Source organism: Rousettus aegyptiacus, unplaced genomic scaffold (assembly GCF_014176215.1).
Source record: "Rousettus aegyptiacus isolate mRouAeg1 unplaced genomic scaffold, mRouAeg1.p scaffold_m13_p_2, whole genome shotgun sequence".
Taxonomy (NCBI): Eukaryota; Metazoa; Chordata; class Mammalia; order Chiroptera; family Pteropodidae; genus Rousettus; species Rousettus aegyptiacus.
The window spans coordinates 148,307,706-148,335,669 of NW_023416295.1; the positions used below are offsets into that span (position 1 = coordinate 148,307,706).

The window sequence follows — 27,964 nt, forward strand, 5'->3', positions numbered from 1 at the left end:
CACCTGGTAATCTAAAATAGGTTACTGGCAGTAACAAGATTAAAAGCTGGAAATGTTTGAGCTAAATAAAAACTCGTTAAAAACAAAATTATCAAGAACTATTTTTATATAACTTACTAACTTTACTACTGCTGTAAAATATAAATCAGTTCAAAAGTAAATATTTTATTTATATTAAATGTAATTATTGGAAACCACAATATTTTTTGATTTAAAGAGAGAGTTTCTTTAGGAAACCTTAAAGATATATATATATTTAGGCATATCTGAGTTTCTGGGCAAAGCCCGACCCCCCCCCCCCACCATGTTTTTATATGTTGTCTAATTATTATCTAAAAATGGCCCAATTTTTGCCTTCATAAATAGTGTTATTTAAAAGCAAATCAGGATGCAAGCAATCAAATTTTGTAATTCTTTTCATTATCACAAAATTTAAAAGTTGAAATGATATAACTTCATTTCAGACTCTAACATAGGAAAAAGGTAAACTATTGGAAATACTCTGCTGAGATTAAGAAAATAGAGAGAATAAATAAAAAGTTGAGATTTTTAGAAGCCACCTCTAGGAACTAACATGGTGCAATAAGAAAGGCTTAGCAAAGCATGTTTAGAGAGGAATGATGAGAATATAAACCTCAATCATGATCTGGGCCACTTAGGTAAAGGGAAGGAACTGAGCTTGACCTGGGAAAGCAAGCTGAGAAGCATCTTAGCAAATAATTGTATTTTCGATATATTTAGCTTTCCTTTCTAAAGTTCTATGTCTCTGCAATTCCAGTTCTGATTATTGAGATGAATAATAAATTACAGTAACCACTATTATTCCCAGAGATTCTAGATAACTTCGGATTCATGTTTATGTAATTTTTTCAAATTTAATTTTAATAATATCCCATTGTTTTCTAGAACTATCTCTAGGCCTTACGGACAAAGGAGCTTTTAAGAAAGTTATTTTCCATGTATCTTAGTAGTCTTCTGGCAGTGTGGAATTTTGAGGGAAGACTTATTTTACTATTTTATTGGCTAATGGGTCTTTATTAGATTGCTTTCAATGTGTATGATATTTACTGGGGTTAAATTTCAATAGCACCAGTCTCTGGAATGAAGATCTGAATTTGAATTCATGAAATGCTGATTTTTAAAGCATTCCAATAGGCAAAATCATGAAGAAATCATTTTGTGGGAAAATAAATAAATTTTATATAAACTAACATATTTTTTAAAGAAATTAAAAGAAAAATGATTTAACATCTTTTAAAGGGTTATCCTAATGTAAAATCCCTCTTTAAATAGAAATAATTTAAAGCGGTACATTATTTTGTTTCAAATAGGCAAATATAAATATGCAAACATTTGTCTTATAACATTTTCCAGTCAACTCTTTAATTTGATAAAAATATTCAAGTTTAAACAGTTTAAAACAAGCTAAAACAAGTTTTAGCTTAATTTATGTGAAAAAGTGCATTCACTGGAAGAAATTCTATGTTGAAGAACATATCAAAAATTCTCAACAAAATGAAATATTAATAGCTTCATAAAACCTAAAATATGGCAATGTCAGTCCTTGTTCACAAACTGTCATTCACATTTTTGAACATATGCCTTAACCAATCACAATTGTTGCCACCACTGCGGTAATGCTAGAAAATGTAGGTCACCATAAAACTGACTCTATGTAGCTTAGCAAAGACCAAATAAACGGAGAGACAATAAACAAGGAATAAGGACATACAATTAAAAATTATCTTTGTGACACATTTCACCCATCTTTAACCTCTCCTTTGGGAATACAGAGCCCTCCTGGCCTTCCAATAAGGCATTCACAGCCTGGTGCCTATTTCTTAAAAGAGGTCAACTCCAAGCTGAGATAAGCCTCAATGAATAGTTTTATTGGGATAAGCAGGAAATCTAGAGAATTCAGACTCTCACTTCTAGGTGACCTAGCATTTGTATCCCCCCTTACCTCTACAACTTTCTTTCTACCTGCTTATGGTATTCCTGAATTTACCTGGTTAGGGATTTCTTATTCTGTGACTTATAAAAGTCATGCTATTAACTCAAAATGACTGAAATATCTGAGTAGCCTGAAAAACTGTACTACATTTAAGGAGTTCTATTATGTGTTATGGTAAGAAATTATATGTTAAGAAAATTCTACAAATCCCACCTGATGATCCAAATATATGGTGTTCCTTTGAAGATGATGTGAAAGAATTTCATTCTAGTAGGCATCAATCAAGAAACAAAGGAATAGAGAAAGAGGTGCAGAATTCATGAAAAGGTCAATTTTGAAATAAGAAAAACAGGTAGTTCATTCATTATACCACAATATGTGACAACTTTCACACACATGCTCCCCTGTAAATGGTTCATATGACATATCAAATTATCAAATTATACTTCGTTTTATAAGACATTAAGTAGACATGCACATAATAAGCCAAAATATTAAGCAGAAAAATCCTTTCAAGGGCTTCAGTAGACTCAAATGTTAGAAGTTTTATAGATTAATTCTTTTTCTGCAATATAGTACTACTTCTTTGGCTACTTATAAAATCTGAGGCTATTTAACCCTTTGAGAAATGTTTACATGCATTCATTCTTTTTAATCAAGGACAGAAGCAATATCTTAAAATTAATATTTGACATACTAAGACAGTATTATTAGAACTATAATCAATTTTCAGCTTACTACTTTAGGAGAAATTATAGGACTTTTCAATTTGTTTTACCAGATGTGTAAAAGTTACAGGATTTGGTAGATGACAATATTTTGAAGTCTATATGCATTTTCCTCCTCACGACCAAAAGTTGACAGGTGAGTAGGTAGGTGGAAGGCTAAGAAGAAATGCATCCTACCCATATTTTCCTTTAATAATGTATAAACAAGTGAATTCTCAAAGGGTTAATAGGAGATTCCAATGCTGTCGCAATGATGGTATGGGCTCATGCTCAACACTAATGGCACTGATCAAACTGATTAATGAGCGGCTCAAAGTAAGTGACAATGGCAGATGACACAGACAAATCTCTTCATAGCTGACCTTTGGGCTGTGGGCCTCAAGCTTTAGCTGCATGAGCTGTGCTAACGTATGCTCCCGGATACTACTCAGTTCAGCTTGCTGCCGTCTCAGCTTTATTAGCAGCAGCGTAAGCTCCTCTGGCTGAAGGAGTACAATTTAAGAATCCAAACAGTGGAAAACAGATTAATTGTTGTCTTAAGTGACAGATATTAAACCAAGATTTCTTGGCAAGTTTCCTCTTATGGTTGACATCAAACATAGTGCCTAAGCACTATGATGATAGGTCCTACATAAATGCATAGATATCTAGAGAAATAGAAGGAACAGTGTTACTTTAAAAGAGACAGCAAAACAACAGTATATTAAGGCATTTTCTCAGAACTCATGAGAAAAATTTAAATGTTAAATATAAAAAAAAATCACAATGCCAAAAAAATTACAAAGGTTTATACATAAAATGTAGTAAAAGATTATTAAAAGGTATTTTAATAAGATGTTTGAAAATGACACCTAAGACTTTTATACCAACAGAACAATACTAGCAGGTCCAACACTCTATTTTATAGAACAGAAGGTAAATAAAAAGAATTAAGATTCATGTAAAATTTGGGTGATATCTTTTTATCATTAAACTTGGTGCTTGGGATCTATTGCTTTCCAGTTATATTTTTAAATGCCACTGTTAGTACTCTCATAGGATATTTTATGTGACCAAAAGATCAGATTTGACTTTATATGTTAAAAAGAAAAAAAAAAAAAGAAAAGTCTATTTAAAACACAGAACGTTTCCACGGGTGTATAAACTTCCTTCCACATTCTGAGGAAAGCAGAGAACCTTTTGGTTCCCTATTAGTTACCATGATCCCAAAGGGGAAGAAAATTTCAAAGGTAGATAAAATCTTTAACAGGCCAATCTAATAAATTATTTTTCTCTTAGCAATGCAGTGGAGTATTGTTGTTGGCTTATAGGCTATAAAATATTATTTGGTGTTTTTCTGAGCTTTGTCATGATTAAAAACTGCAGACAGGCCAGAGGGAGACTCTAGTTAGAAGATCTAAGGGCTACGGCATGCTCTTAAAAACTTCGAGGCCAAAAACCATTCCTGAGATTGATTTGTTTCGCCTGCACCATAGCATTACACTAGCTCTCCTGTTCTGCTCATTTGCTGTTGCTCTTTTATTTTCATTTAATTTTTTTTAGGATCAGAAATCATTTTTAATTGTTATTTGAAATTACATTAAAATCTTTGGCCTTTGGGTGAGAAAAAAATGTTAGAAGTAAATCAGAGTTAACTACTGTATTTTTTAGGTAAAACTGAGTATCTATATAGGTGAGACAAGACTCTTAAATAGTCAAAGAATGTGTGTATGATAAATTTTTTAACAGAAAAATAGTGACTTGTGTGTGATCTGATGCCATCCGCATCTTATAACCTCGTCACTGTGGGACAGTCTATGTCTCATGATCATTGTATTAAGCTCTTGATGTCTAGCCAGGGAGAAGGAAGGGTACAGTAAGGAATTTAGATATTTTAAGACCCCGAGTGTATCAAATGAAGAAATCTTTAAACTCTGGTTTATTATTTATGGAATTAAAAAGACAGACATTTTCAAAAGGATGAAAATTCCAATAAGTTTATAAGATATTTGAAATTTGAAGCAAAATAAAGTACATTTGACCCCTCAAAAGTAGGTGTTAAATAAATTTTATCCTAAATATCCACCAGAGGGAGCAAGGAAGAAGAAAAAATTTCATAGTACAATATTTAGCCTTATCTTATGACCAATGTTTGTTTCTTTGCCAGATCAACAATCTAAAATTTTTAAATTCCAACATTTAAAATTTTAGTTTTAGTCAAGAAGCAATTTTTATAAGCTTTAATAAATAAACTGGAAGTAGGTTAAAGCCAGGAAATCTGCCTTATATCTAAGCGTGTAAAAGACTAAAGATGAAATAAAAGAATGTTTGCAAAATACATGTAAGATGAATTATTTTTTATTACTGCAGGGAGTATTTTAAATAAGGAGCAACTATATAGGTCTTCAAATCACATCTTCACAGAAAGTGAAACTACCTAATGATATTAAAGCATAGTTCCTCTGACAAAAGAATGCCACTAAAACAAAATGAAGTGATGAAAAGTCATCTTTACACCTTCATTTGAAAAATAATGGTGTCCTGGTAATATAACTCCTTTCCAATTTGAACATTGACAATGAAACCGATAATGGTATTTTTATAGTCTCCTCTGCATAAATATGTAAATCAGTTTCTTTTCCACTCTAAAGTAGTTAATCTATCTAAAAATCCATAGGAAAAACATCTTAATAGGCTTGGAGTTTGACTACACATGGCTGCTTGCTGAATATGTTCCACTAATTTCTGTTTTAAGGATGAGGGAATTAACATCCAATGAAGAAACCCACCCAGGTTATACAATAAACCTTGAGAATATAATCTTACATTTAGGCAGTCAGACATTTAGGGAGCAGTATCCAATAAAACTCTGAAATGGCTACATGATTCCAAATTCTTCTCATGAGCATCTCTTCCACAAAAATAGTAATGGTTTTTCCTTGGGAGGTACCGCTCTGAAAATTCAAACCTAAAAGCTATGTCAGATATGTGCTATTATGTGTAGCACATAAATAAAACATGATGTGGTAAATAAAGATATCGTACTCACCGTTTTGCCTTGGAGACTCTGAGGACTAACAGACTGTAAGGTTAGGCCAGCTGGCATTGACCTCCTGTCAGGCACATAAACATGCTAGGGAAATAAAGGCACGGAATTTATATTAAAGTTATACTGTAAAATATCATTTAAAAATCATTGTTAGTGTTTATGAAAGAAGATAGATACTAAAATTTCTTGACTGGAATAAGGAAACTGATGCACAGAGTAATTTTCTACAGTCTGGCCCTGTGGTTCTCAACCTTATTGGGTCTCAGGACCTCTTTATATTCTTAAAAAGGGAATTTAGTGGCTAGAGTAGTATTGTTTTACAGTTTTGCAAATCTCTTTAATGTCTGACTTGATTTTCATTTCTGCTTCTGTAGTCAATCTATTGGATCTCTTTTAGTGGAAGTACACGAAGAAAATCCACCCTCAATATGTATATTGAAAAGGAAAGAGAACTTTAACAGCTTTTTTGGATCACTGTAGATATTCATCTTTGATACTGCATTAAAGTTCAAAACATGGCATTTTCTTGAAGGTTAGTTACCAAGTGGAATCTGAAACTATATCAATAAATTTTTCATACTGTTACATTAATATCTATTAGCCTATTTGCACTTTAAATGATTTCGTAATATCAAACATTGGTCAGGTGAAAAATACTAGTTTCATGAGTTATACGTATGTTCACAATGTTAACACATATCAATATATACATTTGTTAATGCCACCACTGATCTTTAAGCACTGGGAAAACTGTCAAGCTCACAGTGGCAGATAAAAGATTTCCAAACTTCTAATTTTTGCTTGAAGGCTCTAATGTTGTCATCAGTGACAAAAACTGTCAGTTATTTTTCTTGAAGTGATAGGCTAACATTTCACTTTGAGAAGCATCTGTCAAATACCAAGTCTGAACAACTACAGTTTTTCTGTCATTCGTTCTTTCAAGTAAAAATGGTGTTTCATGAAAAAAGCAGCTAGTTCGGCTTGCAACTCAAATAATCATACAAGTGTTTTTCTGGGAGACTACCATTAGTACTGTGGTATGCAATCGAGATGCTTGAAGTATATTTCCCATTTCATCACATAGAATATTAAGAAGATAAAATAATCCATTACTGTTTCTTCAAAGGAATTAAGTGGAACTGCCTTTACTTTTATTGCAAGTATGTGGCAATGAAGCATATAATGACCTCTAGCATAGTTTGGAGCCACTCCCTTGATTTATGCTAAGGTGCAAGTACTTTTACCCACCATCTCATTCACATTGTTAGAAAATGGTAACACAAAAAATAATCCTTATTATTATTATAAAAATAGTTTCGAGCTCACTTACAGACTAGACTCCCTGAAAGAATTATGGGGACCCCCTGAAGGACATCTCACTCTAGAGGTCCATGGACAATACTTTGAGAACTACTAATCACATCAAGAAAGGTGATAAAACAGTTTGAAAGAAAAATTTGGCAATTTTGGGGAAGTTCGGGAGGATGAGTTAACTGGGAACTAGATAGTGCATATTCATCTCATATTTACTGTTGAAACAGAGATAAATTTTAGCCTAGACTATGAAAAATACTAATAACCATGAGAACAAATACAGCCATACACTAAGTTGTATTTGATCAGATTTCTCTTGTATATTGTTACTATTTTTATCAAATATGAATTAGCCTTTGGATGTACAAAGTGACAAAACACTGAACTTTGTTACACTGAAGTTCAAAGTAAGTTTTTTTTGAGGGGTGGGAGGAGTGTGAGGCAAACTAAAGCTTTCTCCAAAAGAAAATTCTTGATTGACTTATTAATTTCTAGGTAATGTTTATTTATAGAAAAATCAAGTAAACGCTTTACACAACTATATAACTGAAGGATTCTACCTGCCATAAGGATAAGAAAAGGTACATTTTTAAATGGTATAAAACTAGAAATTGTTTGCAGTTAAAAAGAAAATGACAGAAAAATTCCCTTTCATTTCCGAATAGATGTTAGAGAACTGGCTGCATATAAATAGAACTATCTGATTGAAATAACTTTGGCATTATGAAAAGCTGATTGATACAAAGCACTTTGAATTTACTTTCAATAAATTTACTAAGCAATGCTTAAACCAAGGCATAAATTAAAACATGATCTCTACCTGTATCTTCAGTTTTTAAAAGTGTATATGCCAGTAAATATTGTTAGCCTATTAAATCTGGTATCTAAGGAGATATTTCAATATGCCATATATTCAGGTGGTTAGAAGATGAGGCTGGCACTTTTATTTTAGCAAAGAACAGGATGAGCCTGATACAAGACTGCAGGTATGCTAAAAAGGACAGGTGTAGAATTTGCAAGTGAGTGAAGAGCCAATAAAAATGCATGTGGTCTTAACCTACATGGAAAGCCAATGAGACAGATATGCTATCAGGCACAGAAGAATGCATAATGCATCTGCTCAAAAGAACTGTTCCTGTGCTCCTGAGAGAGGAAGCGTTGCAAGCTTAGGTTTTATACATGAGATCGGGGCACTGCAGAATACTTTTAATTTTTAAAACAAAAAAAGAGCTGCCTCGTTTACCTCTCCTCCCTATTTTCTTGTCTCTCAGATTTAAAAGAATGCACTAGAAATAAAACATAACACCCACAAAGCAGTAAACACAAGATTAGCAGACATTTTACCTTAGGGTGATGGGTCCTGTGCCTGCGGTCTATTGTCACATCTCCTCTCTGAATTGGTGAAGACACTTCTGATCTGTAGGTGCGTTGAGGGGAGTATCCCTGATAAGCAGCTATTGACCCATGGGAAGGTGATGTGGGAATAGAGTGCATTGTCTGGTCAGAAATATTAACCATGGTTTTAGGACTGGTCAGTGTACCGTGCCGAGGGAGGGTGCTCTGTTTATTATAAAACTGACGCTGCTGCCATTCGTACAGCTGCCACATCGTGTCATCTCTCATTGATCTTCGTTTCTCTTCTGCTCCAGGTCCTACTGTTTTATCATGAGTGGAAGGGGCTACACTGCAGATGCTTTCAGGCCTGGTCTTGCTGTTTCTTGGGAGTGTTCTATAACCTTCGGGATAGCGGGCCACAATCTGGGCTCTGTGGCTTGGCATATTTCTTGGTAACGTTTGATAAGAAATTACTCTAAAATGAAAGAATTGAAATAAATGTAAAAATGAAGAAGAGGTACTTTCTGGATTCTAAATCATACCTTTTTCCTTCTGATAAGTAAAATATACATTAGGAATTTTTTTTAAAGATCAAAATATTAAAAATTATACAAGGCATAAATTATTACTAAACAGATTTTAATCTTTTTATGAAACTCAATTTGATGGAGTAAAGAGCATCTATGTCACTTACATAAAAGAGCATTAATTACATACAATGTACAGTTTCGTTTAAAGAGGAAAAACTATTTATTATACCTCTTTTAGAACTAAGAATATTTAAGATCAAATCCCAAGTCTGTCTCCATATCCCATTTGTTTTCATATAAACAAACTCATAGGATCTCATTTTCATGTATTTCACAAGAACAGTTAAACAGCATCTCTGTGTAGATGGAACACTGAAGGCTTTGAGTTATGTCCACAGGGCATGAATACAGGAAGTGAACGACTGCAGTTCTCTGTGACTACTCCACTGTACCACTTCCTTCAGAAAGCATGACAATTTATGGGAAGAAGTACATTGGTATATTTGTGGTTTGGAGAAATAAGTTCCCTTGAACTTATTTCTTAACTTGAAAAATAAGAATGACTTGACGCTAAAGCTCGAAATTTAAAGACAACATTTCAGATATAAAATTGCAAATTTTAAGAATTTTAAAATGCTTCTGGCATAGAAATTAATCTTCTATCTCATGAATGGATCAGCATTTTGAGAGGGGCTTTTAAAAGCAATCTAAAAATTCCTCATGTGCATTAAGCATCTAAAATAAAGTTCTTAAAAATTTTTTGAATTATGGATACATAATAGCATATTACTAAGCACAGATCATTTCAGTTTTCTAAAATGAAAGAATAAAATTTCAGTTTACAATAAAAAAAAAAGACAGATGCATAAAAACGCTCCACTAAATATAACAAAAAATCCTTGTGCTTATCTCATGCTAGGTCAGATTCATTATATGTAAAAAATTTTAAAAGCCAGTTAAAATTTGAAATGAATTTAGCATTTGTTTCCCCATTATCATTAGAGGTAGGTAAAGATATAATTACAATTTAAATTCTAAATGCAAACGCAACTTTTTCATAATAACCATAATAAAATCTAGATTTAAGAAAATTTAAGAAGATCTAAGAAAATTTACAAGTATTCAATTATACTTCCACCTCCACTGGCAAAAATTTATACCCTAATGTCAAATGTAATTCAATGAACTGAACACGTGAGAATTGGAAACCCATAAACTCAGATTTCCTGACCTCTCCCTTGCTTACTGTATTTTCACCAGAGTATATTTTGGAATTGTACATGCATAATTACACAATATTTTGCTGCCTATTGGGTGTTAAAATGTCAAACACATTGGTTATTACATGGACAAGAAGGGATCCCACATCTAATAATTTGATGTATAAATTACGTGACCATATTCTTTAAAAATCTGGGAATCCTTGGTTGATAACCTGAATGTCAGAGCTCTTTTTTGACCCAAAGACTTGTTGTCAATAACAAAGATTTCACTGTGATAAGGTGTAATGTATTGGGATATGTATCCTGGGCTATGAGGCATGGTAGTAATAAAAACCCTCACATAATTTGTCTACTGGGGAAGTAAAATTGTGTTGCCATTCCACAATCCAGAGAAAGTCTCATATTAATTACATCTTTTTTTGTGGTTTAAAGCAGTGGTCCCCAACCTTTATGGTACTAGACGCCAGTGCTTCTATGCCTGATGAGCTGAAGTGGAGCAGCTGCAAATGCAGATGAAGCTTCTCTCGCTCATCTGTTGCTCACCCCAGTACTCGTCTGTGGCCTGGGGGTTGGGGACTCCTGGTTTAAAACGCTCAAAGAGGGGTTAAGGCTGTGAAAAATATAGGAATACAGGACAAAATAGGAAAAAGCAGCTGATCGAAACTCAGGAGAGCCAAGTTTTGTTTCTTCCTTTTCTACTAAATATGGAGACTTTAGATGAATTATTTATATATTCTGGGACTAAGAAAATGTGTGTATGTGTGTGTGTGAGAGAGAGGGAGAAAGAGAGAGAGAAAGGCAAGGGGGAGAGAAGTTTTTTGGGGGAGGGAAGGAGGAGAGGTGGAGAGGACAGGGTGGGAAAAGACTAAGCGATTATGCAAGAGTTAGTGGCAGCGAGGACTAGAGTGCAGGCCTCTTCCTTAAGCAGCAGCACTCTTCCTCATGCCGATGATTCCCAGACTTTTAGATTTAATGCAAAAGTAATCCATTTTTAAAATTTTGCAAAAGTATGGAAATTATTAAAGAAAAAACCTTTTCTATCATAATGATTTAATTAAAAAAATACTCGCAAATCAGAAAGGGCATAATCTAAAGTTCTTCACATGCTATGAAAACCTGGCCAACTGACACTTTTTGGGATTTTTATCATCTAGAAGATGATCTGATCATGATATTATGTTATAGCTCTAAAATCCCACATCTTAGTCTATATTCAAAATACTTTCGATTCCTTTAAACCTTCCACCTAAAAACTAAATTTCCATCATCATGCTGGTTGTCCTTCAGCTTTTAAGGGCCTCTACTCAAAACACACTTGCTCCAGATTGAACGAACCCCTTCTAGACAAGAACCACTGCAGAGAGGCCACTTATTTGATTACTTTGAGGCTGAAGTCATGGAGAAAAGTACTCTGATAAAGCCAGCACAGAGTTCAATTCTTTGCTGCTTTCCTTCCATGTATGTTTCCCATTTGTTGTCGGCTTGATCTCCCTCCCTATCCCCATCTTTTCTGTTAACATGAAAGCCAGAAGTGGAATAAGATCAGAGCTGGCAATCCCATGGTATTTGCTCAGAAAGTTTGTCAGCCAGGGGAAGTTGATTCCATCTAAAAAATTCTGCCCTAGTACTAAAGCAATTTACTCCAACATACACCTTGGTTTATTTGATCATTCATAAATCTAAGAAATAACTGACCTCGATATGCAAAAGGCTCTGGATTAGGCACTGAACTATATCACAAGAGCAAATACTGGAAATATAAACAATATTAACTTTATATCTCGTTTGGAAATAAGTGAGCAGGACCCTGTTGTGGAGATCTATATTGAACTTGAATTGTAAACTCATCCTATGATCATTAACACAGGCTGTTTTTCTACTAAGCTTGATTAATTAATGACTACAAAGTTTAAAAAGCTCTTCCTGCCATCCTTGGAAACACTTTTGGGGAATTTTAATTGAAAATTAGCTTATTTATCAAGTAAGTTTATTTTTATCCCATATACTTTCTAGCATTTTGAGACCTGCCCTCCCACTCCCACTACCCCCCAAAACTAGTTTCCTTCAGTGGTCTTCTGCAAAGAAATTTAAATTAACCAAAAGTGTGATTTACTTTTAAGTGAAAGCTTAAGAAATGAACACTGTAAGCTGCTTTATCAGGTTTAGCGCTCCATTCACCAGCAGCTGCCTGTCAAGCACCATGAAAACCCAGTCCCTGTGATTCTGCCATGCAGAACAATGGCTTAAGGCACCATGCATCTTAACAGTGCCTGTCACTCACAAAGAAACTTTAAAGCTCTGGTTACAGATGCAGGGGTCTACTCTTTTCTTTCTAGAAATCAGAACTTTAATAATAAAAGCAAGTCTTTCATGAAGTTTTACAAAATGAATTATACCATGAATTGCCATTATGTTTCTTTCCACCAATAAAAATTAGTTCATTATAAAACACCACAACTATTTTTTTCAGTATGAGGTTTATATAATAATGTAGATGATATATTTCAATGATCCAAACTGAACTCTAGCCAGTGAACTCAGAATTAGTGGAGCAACACAGAGAAGCCTTGAGCTCAAAAACAACCTAAGACCAGCCTTCAGATGCTGCAGGTCTGTGTTCAAAAGGAAAAGTCCCAGAAAGCCTTTATGTGTGTTAATTACACCCATCACGGGACCTAAAGGTGCTTGGAAACTAATATTTAGGCACAACGATTTAAAACTTTCACTATTTGTTGAATCCCTTTAACTATATATATACTTCCAACCTTAGTAAAGTATGATTTTACTTTAATAAAAGGGATCCATTAGGAAGTGAAATCTAACGTGCTGGGTATAGATCCAGCAATCTTCTGGCTGGAATTTTTATTATCGTTTCTCTGAAAATAATTACTACTTTAATAAGTATTTCCAAAGACCCTTTCATTTTGGCTTCTCTTCTGTCTAATGAAATTTTATTTTTGAAATAGCAAATATTTCTCAAAATTATCCTTAGGAAAATTTGAAAAGTGAGCACTGAGGATGGAGAAGAGAATACAGAATTGAACAACACAACACAGGAGAATGAGATAATAAAAGATGAAGCAGAGTGGACCCAGGCTTTTGAGCTGCACTGCTGAAAGAGGCTGGCTGACAACTGAGCAAGGTGGAAGAGCTCTCCTATTCCTTAGAAGTTTTGTTATTAAGTTAAATCTTTATTTAATCAAAACATTATTCACATCATTGTTTTCTGGTTTTCTATTACTGAAAGGTAAGAGTTACAATAACCTTTCAGTTCACTTTTATGTATGTACACTAGTGAATTAAAGAACTTTTTAAAATTTGCATGTCAAACTCCTAATGACAGAACATCTTTTTTCTCATTCATAAGCAGCTTTTCCTCCATTTCCTTTGGCTTTTATTTTGGTCTCCTTTGCATTCTCCGCCCCCGTCCCAATTCCTTTTTTTCTTAAATATAAATGTTCTTTCAAGTTTTCCCTTAGAATTTTATTTTATCCAGCCTATCGCTAAATGAATTTATCTACTCTCATCCTTACCTTTAAATACTTGTGATATAATGAGGATGCTGCAAACTTATTCAAGCCCAGATCTCTCATCGGAGATACAGACTACTGGCACCTCACATTTAGCTTTTCCAATCATTCATTATGTTGTCCCTTCTCAAATCTTTCCTATACAATAAAAGGCACCAGACAGCTCTTGATTTCCCCCGATCACTCAAACTAGACGACTATATCTGACTGAGACTAGTTTGGAATCAAACATATCCAAGCATTCAACTAGATTTGTCAATTCTATCTTAAATGAATTCTTTTCTTCTCCTCATTTTACATACTCCAATAATTTTTGAACTTTCTCCAATTCATTCTCCAGATTCTACAGCCAGAGTGAAACATCATTCTCAATACATCTCTTCTAGCTTTTCTCTCTAGCCTCTTTCTCATCCAGCATCACATCAGTTGTACCTAAGTCATACTGGATGTCCTTGGATTCCTTTCCCTGTTCTCTATTAACTCTGCAGTTCTGCATATCTAAACCAAGATAAGCATACCATCCTTTATATCTCGAGTGTATTCACTTCCTCCAAAAAGGTTTTCCTGAACACATAGATCTGTGTTGGTTGTCCTCAAAACATGTTCTTACAGCATTCTGTTCTTCCTTCACTATATTTGTCACACTATCCTATACTTGTTTAACTTTCTCTTCTACTAGATAAGAACCTCTGTGAGAAATGTGGACTACATCTTTTCATTATTTTACTTTCCGGCCCCATGATTAGCAGAAAGTAGTTACACAATAAAAAATAAATGTGTGCACATAAATGAATACATGCTTAGATGAATAAACATAATACCTAGTTACAAGCATCATGAGTTACGAAAGCCAGGGACTGAGAAAAAGAACTAGAGAACCTAAGCCTGTACTGTCTCCAAATACTTGTCTCAGGAGATCTTTGCATTGCATGAAGCTGCAGAACTTACTTATAGAAGACAGACCAGGGAGGTGAGGAGGGAGGGAGAGAAGAAGGAAAGAAAGGGGTAGGGATAGGTCTTCCTCATCACAAACAAACAAGATCTCTACCTACAACCTAAGCCTTTTCTTGCCCTGGGCTAAGGAAAAATGACGGACTCCTGGCCATTATTAGTGAAGCTGAGTGACAGAACAACTGGTGACAGAGAAAAAAAAATTATATTTGATTACTATGAAAAAAAGATATAGTAATGAAACTATAATATATAAATCGCAATTTAGATTACTTTAAATTGGCATCTCAGAAACCAATTTCCATTAACAAAGCATGAAAGAAACCTGCGCTCACAACATGTAACAAGACACTTACCCCCTGGTTTCCTCTTCATGACCCCTCCCCTTCTGAATTTTAATCCACTGTTCCAATTGTTGCATTGAATTGGTTCTCTGTATAACTCGATCAGCCTCTGTGTGTACGGGTCCTATATTTGGGTGATTTCCACCTCTAAGATCTGCCAGGCTAACATTAACTGTTTTGTTCTCTGAACTATTCACACCGACTGGCCTGTAGTGTCCAGTTTGAGCCAAGCATGTTGACCCATTATCATATTCAGATGGCAGAGAATTCAACTTTACGCTATTAATTTTTGTTAAAGGTCTTTCTTGACCATCCTTCTGAAATCCATATTTTTCAGCTTCTAATGCCTTTTTTTCTTCATTTTTGCTTATTTCCTTGTTTTTCTGGTTATTCTGGACCTCTGGTTTAATTAGCACTCTATGGTTGGGAAAGTTATTGATTTCCTTAGCTGGTGCATTTTCCGATGTAATCTTGTCCACTCTGAAATCAGAGAAGAAAATCAAAGTAAATCGGATGAAATGATGCATGTTATTTCTGGGATTTAATCTAGGAAACATGTACGATTACCTCTGACTTTACAAAAAAAAGTGAAAGGGTCACAGAGAATAAGCCTGCACAAATCCCCAATGTTGTGGTATACAAATTCAAGCACAACACCAGAATGTCTGAATAGAAAGGGTAAAAAATACCATACAGTATGTAAAGCATTGGGTAAAAAATGATGAGCATCCTCACTATTAGAAATCTGTAAATAAAGCAAAAAAGATTGTCCTATGACGGTGGAACCACAAAATTCACACTTAAAAGGACCATAGCACCTAGTCATTTGAAATAAACAAAATGGCTTCCAGCCAGGGAGGCTAACGCATCATGAGACAAACATGAATCTGGTTTGTAGAAATGGCTGCACTAGAAAATTAGTCTGGTGCTATCAAAGATCTGAACCTTATGACTGTTTGTATTCAAGAGGATCTGAGTTTTGGCCAAGAGCTCCTGGAGCCAGAATGCATGTATTCAGCTTCCAGACTGACTTAGCTGTATCTGTCTTTGGACAAAGTATATGAATTTACTGTGCTTCAACCTCCTTTATGGTAAATATGAATGATTATAGCACCAAGGTTACAGGATGATGTGAGTCCGGATGAGTAAATCAGTCATTGCCACAGACTTTATTACCATTCTCACTCCATCTCATCAAGCAATCTTAGATTAGAATCTGGCATCTCATGTCAATCTCTCATCGGAAGAATGTGCTGCTTAACAGTGTGTGTGTCTGGATCACTGCACAGTTTTACTGCTCACAACTGTGGTTGCTGTATCTAGGTATTTCTGATGAGAAGCCTTGACACCAATCACTTCCAGGTTCTGACAAGACCAAGGTGAGTGTCTGAACCTGCATGAATGCCATAATCAAGCCATGCTGTGAAGCCTCTCAGAGACTGAGCAAATTTCAATACATAATGTTCCTTTTGGATCTTAAGTGTATCATTGCTGCCAGTTTCAGTGATGTATAGAAAATACATAATCCATATATCTATAGCTATAGATAGTTTGGAATAAGATCAGTGAGAAAAAAATGAAATGTGACTTTTTCTTGGAGTAGTTATAAACTATCCATATATTTAGTATAGTGTCTAGATTGTGAGCAATATTAGATATTGGGAAAGTGTGCAAAGATATGCTATGGAGCTCCTTTCCCTTGAAAGATGAAAGTCAGAGAGAGAAGATTTACACTCAAAAGTGCATTTATCATAGCTAAATTTGGAAAGGGAAGAGGAATACGAAATATCTGAAAGATTTTTTAGTTACTTCTAGTCTATCTAAAGCTGTATTTTAAATTAGGTCTGCATTGCCTTTTTTTCTCTTTATTTTTTCCAAAAACTTATCACTTAGTAAATGTAATTAAAAAATGATACATTGACTTTTCTCTAAGTGGAATAAAACCAATTCAGAAATGTATGCTAAAATAACATAATATAAAACCTGTGATCTAATTTTTAAAAGTGACATTTAAGTTACTGCAGAAGACATATGGAAATATAGAAAATGAAAACAGTGAGCCCGGGGATGGAAATTATTCAGAGAATGTATATTAGACTGTTTTATGCCAATAATGATTTGCATACTAGGGAATTATTTTATTGTAGTTCATAGGTTAAAGACTTTATAAATTCAGAAGAAATGAACTAACTAGTTAAAAACTAGATATTTTATTTCTTAGGTGATATGCCTTGACAAATATTTATATGTATTCTGGCCATATAGGAAAGAGAGCCCATAATTCTAAAAACAAGCAAAGAAAATCTTCCTATATTTATGAAATGAAATACTACAATAATTAGGTACATTCAATTTGAATAGTCAGGATTAATAGGGCAGGATAAAAATGCAATAGCTGGAAGTAAAATAAAAGAAGTAATTTCTACAGAATAATAATCGTGGCTGACACCAGTCTGGGCAGAGAGGTGGTATTCAGTAATTCCTGGCTGAGAAAATGACATCAACACAACTGGCTAAAAATTGTTATAGACACATTATCAACTGATAGGTTGTCAGAAGTTAAACCAAAAAATTGACTGTTATCTTTATCATTCTAAATTATGAGTAACTACTAGTTTTTAGAGTAGAAAGTACAAGAAAAGAAAATATAAGTTGAAATTCTGAGATAAGTACAACATACAATACAGAAATCGAGAAATCAAATATTTTAATTATTATATTGATATCTGTATTCTAACTAATTCCCTAAAAATTTTACTCTGAAGTTAAAATTACTTTAAGATCTTTAATTAATTCTTTTCAATCATTCTCTCTCTCTCTCTCTCTCTCTCTCTCTCATCACCTCATTGTTATATCCATTCAAGCCATTTTCACACATGGAATTCCAAGACCATTTTTTCCTTTTATTAGCTTTCAATCTAGAATATATATATATATATGGTTGAAGTGGTCTGTATTGTCTCTTTCTTTTTTGTTTGTTTTTCTTGAAAATAGGTGTCTTAGACTTCAATCCTGAGCCTTCTTCTTTCTCCATACTTTCTTCAAGCTCAGTTAGTGACTCGTGATTGCTTAAGTTGCTTTGGACTTGACATTTTAAAAAATAAACAGAAATAAATAGCATCAACTTAAGCCTTTTAATCAGTAAGTCATAAGACTTTATGTGTACACTAAAAAAAGACTGAAGACTTACATTTTTAATAATCCCCTAGTTTCCTGAGACCAAAAAAAAAAAAAAAAAAAAAAGCCAGACTTGCAAGTTAGCATCTCCCTGATATAAGACATGTGCTCAATTACTGCTGATTAGAAAAAAAAATTAACTATCATAAATCTTCAAATTATAGAACTACATAAAATATTTTTAAAGTACATTATTCAGCAGCTATTTACATAGTTTTAGAAACAGTTCTTACTAGTTCTTAGTATAGCTGAATATTAAAATGATTCATATGTTCAAGTGGGAAAAAATCATATAGATCAAATTTAACAGTACATATTTATCAACGAATCGAATACTAGAGTTTCAAAAGTAAGAGGGTAGAATTCAAGAAGTAGATATATTTAGAAATAATCTAAATGCTCAAAGAACTATTTTTTGGAAACATTCATCATAAAACAATCATAATTAACCAAGAAATGATGAAGAAATAAAACTTATCACAACATTTTATTCTGATTTATTAAACTTCAAAAACATACGATATACTAAAAAAATTCAATAAAATTAACTTCATAAATATAAATTCTTTTAAGATTTAGGACCTTAAAAAACACTATCTTGTGTAGTTTTAAGAAAACAATTAAAAATGTACTTACCGGAAATTAAACGTAATTCTGTAAGAAGAAAGAATATTCAGTTTGAATGTTAGGATTCTGGATTCACCTCAGTACACTGATAGGTGAAAATGAATAGAGAGGAAAGGTGGAACAAAAATGCAGGTAGTATTTTAAACTAACTAAAAGTGTATCATGTCATGACTACTAAAATGATATGTACTATGATAATGATATACTTGAAAGGCATGGAATAAAATGTAAGTGGAAATCACCATTATTTTCCTTACAAGCCTTTACCTTTTCACAGGTTCTGTCTGTACCAGGGCAGCATCTAACATGGCTTTCATCCACAATTCCATCTCCTTTCCTGTATCAGTGCAGAAATAATAGGTCCGCATGTTTGGATGTGCTGCCTGATTGAAAATAACACGGTCATTTTAAATAGGAATATGGAATCTGTAAAAGAAGAAGAAAGAAGTTAAGTGTGTCTCTGCACAGATCATTACTATCTAATTTCAAAAAAGTAGGCTTGTTTTATATACGGATATAGCAATGAATGACTTGAAAAAAAAAATTCAATCTTGAAAAATATATAAATATTAAATTTTTTCTCTTTACAAGTTTTCTTTAAAATTTTAAAAAAGTGAATGGGAAGGAAGGGAGGTAAAAAATGAAGCACTTAGGCGTGCATGTTCAATGTACAAATCCCTAGCAATTTCCATTTACTATAATTCATACCACTTTATTCAAGAATGTTCCAGAGCAACCGGAAACAAAAGTAATTGAAATGTATAAGTTATATAGTCTTCGCCCCTTCTGTTAGTCATTCTTTAGTCCTCAAAAGGTGCTGCTACTAAAAAGCCTTTACCTAATCCTTACAGACACCTGTTTAAGTGGGAAGTATGTTCTTTATGGTGGTTCGATCTGTCTCTATTTCAGAGAAACAGAGGAAAACAAAATGAAGAAGGGCTGATGAGACTGCTACCCAAGGTGTGAGCACTGGGTCTTCAGGTTAACCCACAGGCTGACCTGGCAAAGATGGACAGCATTAGTAGCTGCATCAAAATAGTAGGGGGCGAAAGGCTGAGGATATATTCTTAATTTCCACTTAAGAATGTCTAGGTGGAAAAAAAAAATGTCAAGTGGGAGGTAAAAGAGGGTTAAGGGGGTCAAACACATGGTGATGCTAGGAGATCTGACATTTGGTGGCGAACACTCAATGCAATATACAGATAATGTATTATAGAAATGTATACTTGAAACCTACATAATTTTATTAACCAATGTTACCCCAATAAATTTAATAAAATAAAAATAAAAATGCCTGTGGCAGTTTCCTATTAGACAGTGAAAGACTAGGAAAAATAAAAAAGACTATTTCAGAATGAGGTAAAGAGAAGAGTACTAAGTATGTTGTCGCTCTGCTAAATATAAAAGTGAGAAGAATAAATCTGGAGCCATACAGTTTTCTCCCAGATCTTAACTATCTGCTTTATCTACAATATTAAATTTGTTTCTTCAAATTTTTTTTCATAAAGAATCAGGACATAAATTCAATAAACAAACAGTGACCAAAATAACTATAAAACCAACAAATCTCACTTAACACATAAAAGACATAAAGCTATCTATCAAAACAACTCAAAAGAAACAGCTTAAATGCTACATGTTGTTAAAATGATTAAAACCATATGTTAAAATGAATAAAAGTGTCATTCAACTCACTAAGTGGTGTTTGGAGAAATAAATAAAGACCACTTCCCATATTTGTGATCAATGGAAGGAACAATGGCTGTTGCTAAGAAGATTCAGTTGTAGCCATGACTCAGATACTAACAAACCACACTCGAATTGCCATCTGTCAAATGGAAATATTTACTAGATGATGGTAAACTTCCCTATGTAGCTTTATGTTCCACAATTGCGTTCAACAATGTCTATGAATTTCTACTCACCATTGTGAAAAACAGTAGCATCAATGTCAACAGATTTGGTAGTAAAATTGGCTCGTAAATTCAGGGGAAACAACATTAAAGAAGAGAGAATTTGAAACAAAAATTAGTATCCTTGTAACAGATAAAATTAAATCAATAATTACAGAGAAAATGTACTTAATATGCATGGTTGTTTTATTGCTATTTTAACATTCCAGTATTGTTTTTTAAGAGTCTCAGAACCCAGTAAAATGCCTTACTAGTAATACAAATTCAAGAAACATCTGCCAAATTGATGAGCAAACAAAAAAAATTTAAATACATGACTAAATAAGTGTATTACACAGCTCTATATCTATACTTTATAAAGTTATTATTTTAGTTACCTGTATTAAATTTTCTCATATAACATCTTAACATGTTTAATCATTTTTCTGGTTCACAATGTTAACAAAATTTATTGCAATGTGAAGCTATTCCCCTCCCATACCCAGGTCTTTATTCAGATGTTACCCTCACATTGAGCCCATCCATCACCCCTACCACCCTGATAACCTTTCCTGCTCTTTTTTCCTCCATAGCTAGAAATGTAACATGTTAATTAGCAAAGTTGTAAATTAGATGCAGTCCTGAGTATTCTTTAAAAGTGGGTGGGAATTAAAGATAAAATCGGTTTGATAATGGTATAAACATTTTCATTGTCAAATAACAACATATTAGCCTTATTCTCTCCCCTCCCTTTCCTTTAAATAAAAAATTTACATTAAACCCTTCAGAGTTCTTAATTTAAAACTGACTTAAAAAAAAAATAGGTGACCTCTGAAGTTTACTTCAGCCACACATCCTAAAGCAAAGAATGAAGCATGGTTTTCGAGAACACATAATAGCCAACTCAGCCTTAAAGTGGCCTCTAACTTGAGGGTGTTCCACAAACTAGCATATCACAGAGATGGCTGGGGTACCGTTAGTCAGGGGAGTGGTAGATGTTCAGGTCTGCTTTGAATTAATAACATTTACATCTTAACTTCAATATTCTCTCAAAAGTACCTGATGTTCATAATGTACTTAGACCCCGCAAAATCTTTGCAAATATTCTATAAGATTACAAATATACACATATTGTTAAAAGTTATTATGAAAAAAATTCTGTATGCAGTAACCTTTAAAAAACAGTAAATTGATCACCAGGATACCTACAGCTCTATTTACCAATAATTAGAATTTTAATGTATTTGCTTTATCTTAAACCATATGAAAGTACAGACATAGAGACATTTGGTCTTTCAATATTTGAGCATGTGCTTCCTAATTAAAGGGACATGCTCTTACTCATTTAAAATATAAAAATGACTAAGTGAAATATCGTTATAATAATCTACTTTTAAACTGAGGCAAGATTCAAAAACAGAATAAAAAAGTATGACTATTTCCTTACCTTAAAAGCATATTTACGATTAATGTGATCCTCAGAGGTAAGCATAGCTATCTGAAAACTAGGTAGTAGTATGCTTCCCAAGATACCCTCTTCTTTCTCATCTAAGAAGTAATTGAACATCTGATTAGAATTTAAAATGTTTTCATGAAGTACAAAACATTTTCTCAAAATTTATTTTGACTAAATCTAAAGATTCTTATAGGTAAACAAACTGTATACATGTATTGTTTAGATAGCTCTTTATAAGGTTTTAAAGGAAAATATTGAATAAAGAAGTATATATTCCTCTTCACCTTCGACAAGCTTCCTTATCCTAAACAAATCAAAATTGGTTCCACATGTCAGAAAAATGTCAACTAGACATAAAAAACAGCATACATTTGTTTGGCATATATACTGCATTTTACAAAGCCCTCTGACATGTGATTTACTGAAAATATATATGCATATAAATAACACAGAAACTTTACAAAATTAATCTACCTACATTTATATTAAGGTTTAAATGCCCAACAATTTTAAGCCCAGACAAATGCGCAGATGGCTCACTTGCTCACGACCTTTAGTCTTGGCTCACCAATGAGGTCTTCCTTTACCCTATTTTAAACTATTTCCACTCTTAGCCATCGCAGAGCCCTCTCTTCTCTTTCTGGAACTTTACTACTCTTTCCTCCATCCCCAATACCTTTGATATATTATATATTTTAGTTATTTATTTATCATCTTTCTCTCCCCACTAGAATGTAAGTTCCAAGAGGAGTAGATGAATAAATGAACATATCTGTAAATATATATTTTAAGCTATGCTATAAAAAAAAATATGCTTTTAAAAATATAAAACTAAAGATCTGCTTTAACCAATCATTCTGACACATAATAAAGTTATGGGAATAAATTACGGAACTATAAGGCAAGCACATAAAATAAACTGAGGAAAATGATAAAACAATAATCTTGGCATAGTATAGATTCACATTATTGAATTGCTGTTTGGGGCAGAGATGTTTATAAAACTTGAAATACATAGTTTACTATTAGAGACCCATAAGACAAGTTAACAAAGCTGAGCATTAAGCTGATGAACTCACCAAGGAGAAAAACTGTAAATGAGAATTATTTTTATTATGTTTGCCGTTTTTATTATTATTATCATAATGTTAGCAAGGGATTTTATTTATTTTGCCCCTATTTCTAGAATATATGATAAACTTCCAAAGCAAAAAAGGTATATTAAATAGATGTAATTTTGATAGCCTTTCTCATAATAAAGGAATGAAATTTTGTTTTTAGTGTACTGAGCTCTTTCAGGTATAGTCCATAAATATAAAAAAGAATGAACAAAAGTGTACATTTAGTCTAAAAGGAAAAAAAAAGTAGGAAGCAGTTGTCAATTATAGAGAATATGACAATTTGAAAGAATGAATCACATTCTTATTTTAAATTCAATTTTGTTTATATAAAGCATATAATTAGAAACAGCTCATGAAGTCATCTTTACTAAAAAAAATCATTATCAAATAATACATTCTTCTTTGTCACTTAATTGGAAAAATTGACTTTCTTCAAGTTATTTCCGAATATGCGGAAGCAGTATAGCATAGGGTGACATCACTGTATCATCATGGACTGTTTCCCAGCCAGATACTAAGTCGCTGTGAGATCTCTGGCAACTTACTGATGCTGTACATCTCAGTTTCATCAACTATAAAATCTCAAAAGATTGTTATAAGGGTTAAGTGGGTTAATAGACACAAGGAACTCAATAATGCACTCAGCCCCAAACAAATCAAGTGTTCAATAAATATTGCCATTATTATAAAAAGTTAAAAACAATGCATACAAAATCTTCATCTTCTGCCAAACGACCATTCTAAGAGTTCTTTCTTTGCTAGATTCTTCAAAGGTTCCTAATCAAAAAGTTCTTCTGTTTAGTTCTCTATCAAGCCTGACCTAAGTAACTCTTATTTTCTATCACCCAGAGGGCTTCACATACTGCCAAGCAAAGGGCAGGTAGTGAGTAATGTTTACAGAATGGACAAACACTATGGGGGTCAGCTGGGCCTTTTTCAGACTGCATAACAGGAGGGAGAAGTTGTTCTCCCTCTGCCCCATCCTACATCCTTCTTTTCCTTGTCACTGGTAGTGGCCCCAAGAACACTCCCCAATTAATCTCCATCATAGAGCTTGCTTCCTGGAGAACACAAAACAACCTGGGACAGGAACCATAAGAATCTCATCATTTTATTTGATTCAAGTGACATTTTAAATTCTCCTTTTCTACTTCAGCTTTAATGATGTTTGAGAACAAGACAAAAAATACATATAAAATTACAGACTAAATATTATTATCATCATTCCTTACCTAAAATCTTTCAATACTTTGTTAGTCTCTTCTAGTTCAAGTGCTAGGGTAATTTTTAGAAAAACATACACTTGATCCTGTTATTATTCTTGCATTAGGATGGAGTTTAAATTAATTAGGATGGCAATCAAATACCTGTTGTGCCTTGATCTACTTTTTTAGTCTTTACTCCTGCTAGTTCTTTTAGGTATAACCTTCATTCCAACAATATAAGCCCAATGTGTAATTTTTTAAATATGCCACATTCACTCATGCTTAGTACAAGCTAAGACCTTTGCCTAGACCACCCTTCTTTCCCAATCCCTTCCTTGTACAGGCCTGGTCAACACTCATTCAATATAACTGAACACTATGACATTCTTTCTCAGACTCAGGTTATCACTGTGTTCCATAAGGAGAGGGGTTTATATTGTCCATCTCTGCATCCTCTTACCTAATAAGATGTCTGGCATGTCAAAAGAGTGCACTGCTAGCTACCACCTTGGTCTAAGCCACTATCATTTCTACACAATAACTCTTTAACAGTCTCTACTTTCTTCCTTCTCCTTTTTAACCCACTCTCTAATAGCAGCTTGAGTGAGTTCTTCAAATTGTAAACCAAAGCATATCACTCTTGTTCTTAAAAACACCAATTGTTTCCTTACAACCCACAGCAGAACCCAGACTCCAATAGAGTCCTATACTGGTGCCATCTCCATTTCTCCCGTTCATCACCTCATTTCCCTACTGCTAGTCCCTCAGCTCAGCATACTGGTTTCTCTTTGTTCCTTCAACATTCCAAACACTTTCCTACTTTATAGCCTTTGCACTATTGCTCCTCCTGCATGGAAAACTTGCTTACCCTAGCTCTTCCTTGTAATTTAGATCTTGCTAATTAAAATATGTGCTCAGAGTATCAATCCAGGGAGACCTTTCTCCAATGGTTGCCCTCTGTATTATGAGCATATTTTCTTAAAATCACTTATCATGGTCTTGTTTACTTATTTGAGTTTATTTACTGTCTCTCTGACCTCTCTAGAATATAAGCTTCGTAAAAACTTTTTCTCACTGCTGTTTTGACAGCAGCTGAAATGAAGCAGGTATTCCTGCTCAGTAAAGATTTATTGAAGGAATTAAGTTCCATGGTAAGTTTCATTAACAGTACAGAAAAGAACAATCTATGTGATTTATCACAGTGGGTTCACGATCTGCCTGTTATATTGTACAGAACAGGGAGAACTTGGGCTTCCATCTAGTATGGGTTGCCAACCTATTGTAAAAAAAATAGCAGATCACTTATTGTCTTTGTCTTATTTTTCATATCTGTTAAAAAATACTGACAGCACACTCTGTATATTAGTCTACTAGATTCTTTAAGAGATGCAAAAGAAGTGGGGCTGCTGTATTCGGCATTCAGGAGAAGAGGAGATCTGGATGGACCAAAACTTGTGGTTGAGAGAAGTGCCTGGGTGCACATCCTGGCTCTGACGCTAATTAGTTGTGAGACCCCAGGCAACCAGAATGACCTTGTTGTCCCTTAGTTTCCTTCTGTGTGAATGGGGATAGTAAGATTCTCCACCTCGTTGGGGAGCTGTGAGGAAGAGATGAAAAAATTCACCTATGCTACTTGCTCAGCATATAAATGCAAACTATTACAATCCTCTCAATAAAATCTAATAGTTTTTATTTAAAAATGGACATTTCCTTCTGATAAAATAGTGAAAGTATATAATATCATATACTTCTTTCCAATCATATAAGGATAGAAGTGAGTTAAATGGTATTTCTTTCCTTCCTATATTCTTTTTCTACCATTCCTATCTGGAGAATCGTACTAAAATTAATAAATATACTGAACGTAAAATGTGTAGGGTTAATAACAGTATGAAATCTCATACTCAACATAGCTTCTGAACTTTACTTTTTCAGGTGAAAAGTTTTCCTATTTTAATAAAAGTAATGAGGAGCACCTTTCTGTGAACAATAGCAAATTATAAGGAATTCAGTGTTGTTTTTGTTGCAAATTAACATCAAGAAATTTTTATATGAGAAGTAACAAATATTTTCTTATTCTCTTTTAAGGCTCTAAATGGTCTATAAATATACTGAAAAAAATTTATAAGCTTAGGAATAATGCCTGAGTTACAACTCCTGACTTTTCTGAAACAGTGGGAAAACCTTTAAGGAAAATTGTAGAGTAAGCTTGGCACTTAACTAAAGATAATACCATAATTGCAGCCTGACCAACATCTCTCTGACAAAATGAAATTTTATAGGTTTGGTCAATTCTGACTCAGCAGTACTTCTCAACCACAGTTTGCAGTTGGGGGAAAATAAGAAATATAATTCGAGTGATTTAAATTTTAAAGGTTAACATGTATTACTATTGCTTTGGTAGATGAGTGAAAAATTCTGCCATACTTTTTTTTTTTGGTGTAATCACATAAAGTAAAATTTGAAACTGTTAAATGGTTCTAAAATCTTGTGATATAGTTATTAAAGTTATAAATTGTTAATTATGTGCTGACGATCTAATTCCTTAGTAACAGCTTCCAAACAGACTTTAAAGTGGGGAAGAAGTGATTGTCTAGATTCATGATTTTATATTACAGCTGAAGCAGAGTTCTATGGAAATCATAGCCTATGTACGCCCTTCATTATTAGGTGGCAACTTTGTAGTATCTAACAGATTTATATAGCACATGAGCACAGATCTAAGTTAAAATCGTATTAATAACTTACTAACCTAAAATATATATAAAAAGGAGTTTATGATATCCATATGGGATAAGTGAAAACTGCTACTTCATATAATAATACCTTTATTTCTTCTCCACCAACATTGATAGCCTGGTATGTACCACTTCCACAACTTGTGCCATGTTTCAGGGAAGGTGTCAATGTTTTTTTAAAAAAAGTGTGTGTGTGTGTGTGTGTGTGTGTGTGTGTGTGTGTGTGTGTGTGTTGGGGGGAGGCCAGAGGGGATCATAATAAACATATTTATTTGTAATTTTTAAAATGTGCCAATACATACCAGTAGGCTTTGATAGTCTAAAATTGTTTGCTGAGGAAAACTGGGTGCTCAGTGGACCTACAGCTAGATTTAACAAAGCTGACACAAAAATAATCCCATCAAACACATGATTTAAAAAAAAATCTATCAGGCACTGAATTCAAGGATAAAATTCTAGCATGAAGATTCATATATTCTTTACACAAAACTAATCAGACTAACATTTAGATTATAGAAACTAGACCAAAATTCAGACTAATTTGCTTAAAACACGGTCATAACTCAATTTCTCAGTATTATGTCAATGAAGAAAAGATTTTTCTTGCTATTTGTTAATAATAAAATACAAAAAGAATTGTGACATTCTTTCTTTAAAGAGGGATCCGATACTTAACATATATTGTATTGCAATTATAAAACATAGTTTATGGTAAACTCACCTCTGTAATAAAAAAGACAAAGATCAGAAAGCACGAACCAGCGTTTCTTCCATAGCTTCATGCCAGTACTGTCCTGCATTAAATCAGCAC

General features: G+C 33.5%; 1 protein-coding gene across 12 annotated transcripts in view; it reads right to left on the minus strand.

Annotated features, from left to right (window-relative positions):
- The window catches only part of PLEKHA5 (pleckstrin homology domain containing A5), a 191,124-nt gene that overhangs the window by 43,333 nt on the left and 119,827 nt on the right, over positions 1-27,964 (minus strand). For 6 of the 12 annotated variants that reach the window (XM_036236917.1, XM_016140438.2, XM_036236919.1 and 3 more), the window contains 8 exons: positions 27,875-27,947; positions 22,081-22,181; positions 19,009-19,124; positions 14,950-15,417; positions 8,369-8,834; positions 5,711-5,794; positions 3,045-3,164; positions 2,168-2,221 (listed from right to left, as the gene is read on the minus strand). In XM_036236917.1, the coding sequence (XP_036092810.1) occupies positions 2,168-2,221; positions 3,045-3,164; positions 5,711-5,794; positions 8,369-8,834; positions 14,950-15,417; positions 19,009-19,124; positions 22,081-22,181; positions 27,875-27,947 (1,482 nt within the window). Of the gene's footprint in view, positions 1-2,167; positions 2,222-3,044; positions 3,165-5,710; positions 5,795-8,368; positions 8,835-14,949; positions 15,418-18,750; positions 18,769-19,008; positions 19,168-20,666; positions 21,019-22,080; positions 22,182-27,874; positions 27,948-27,964 lie in introns of those variants that run through there. The other 6 variants (XM_016140445.2, XM_016140450.2, XM_036236920.1 and 3 more) reach the window with 3 other exon arrangements.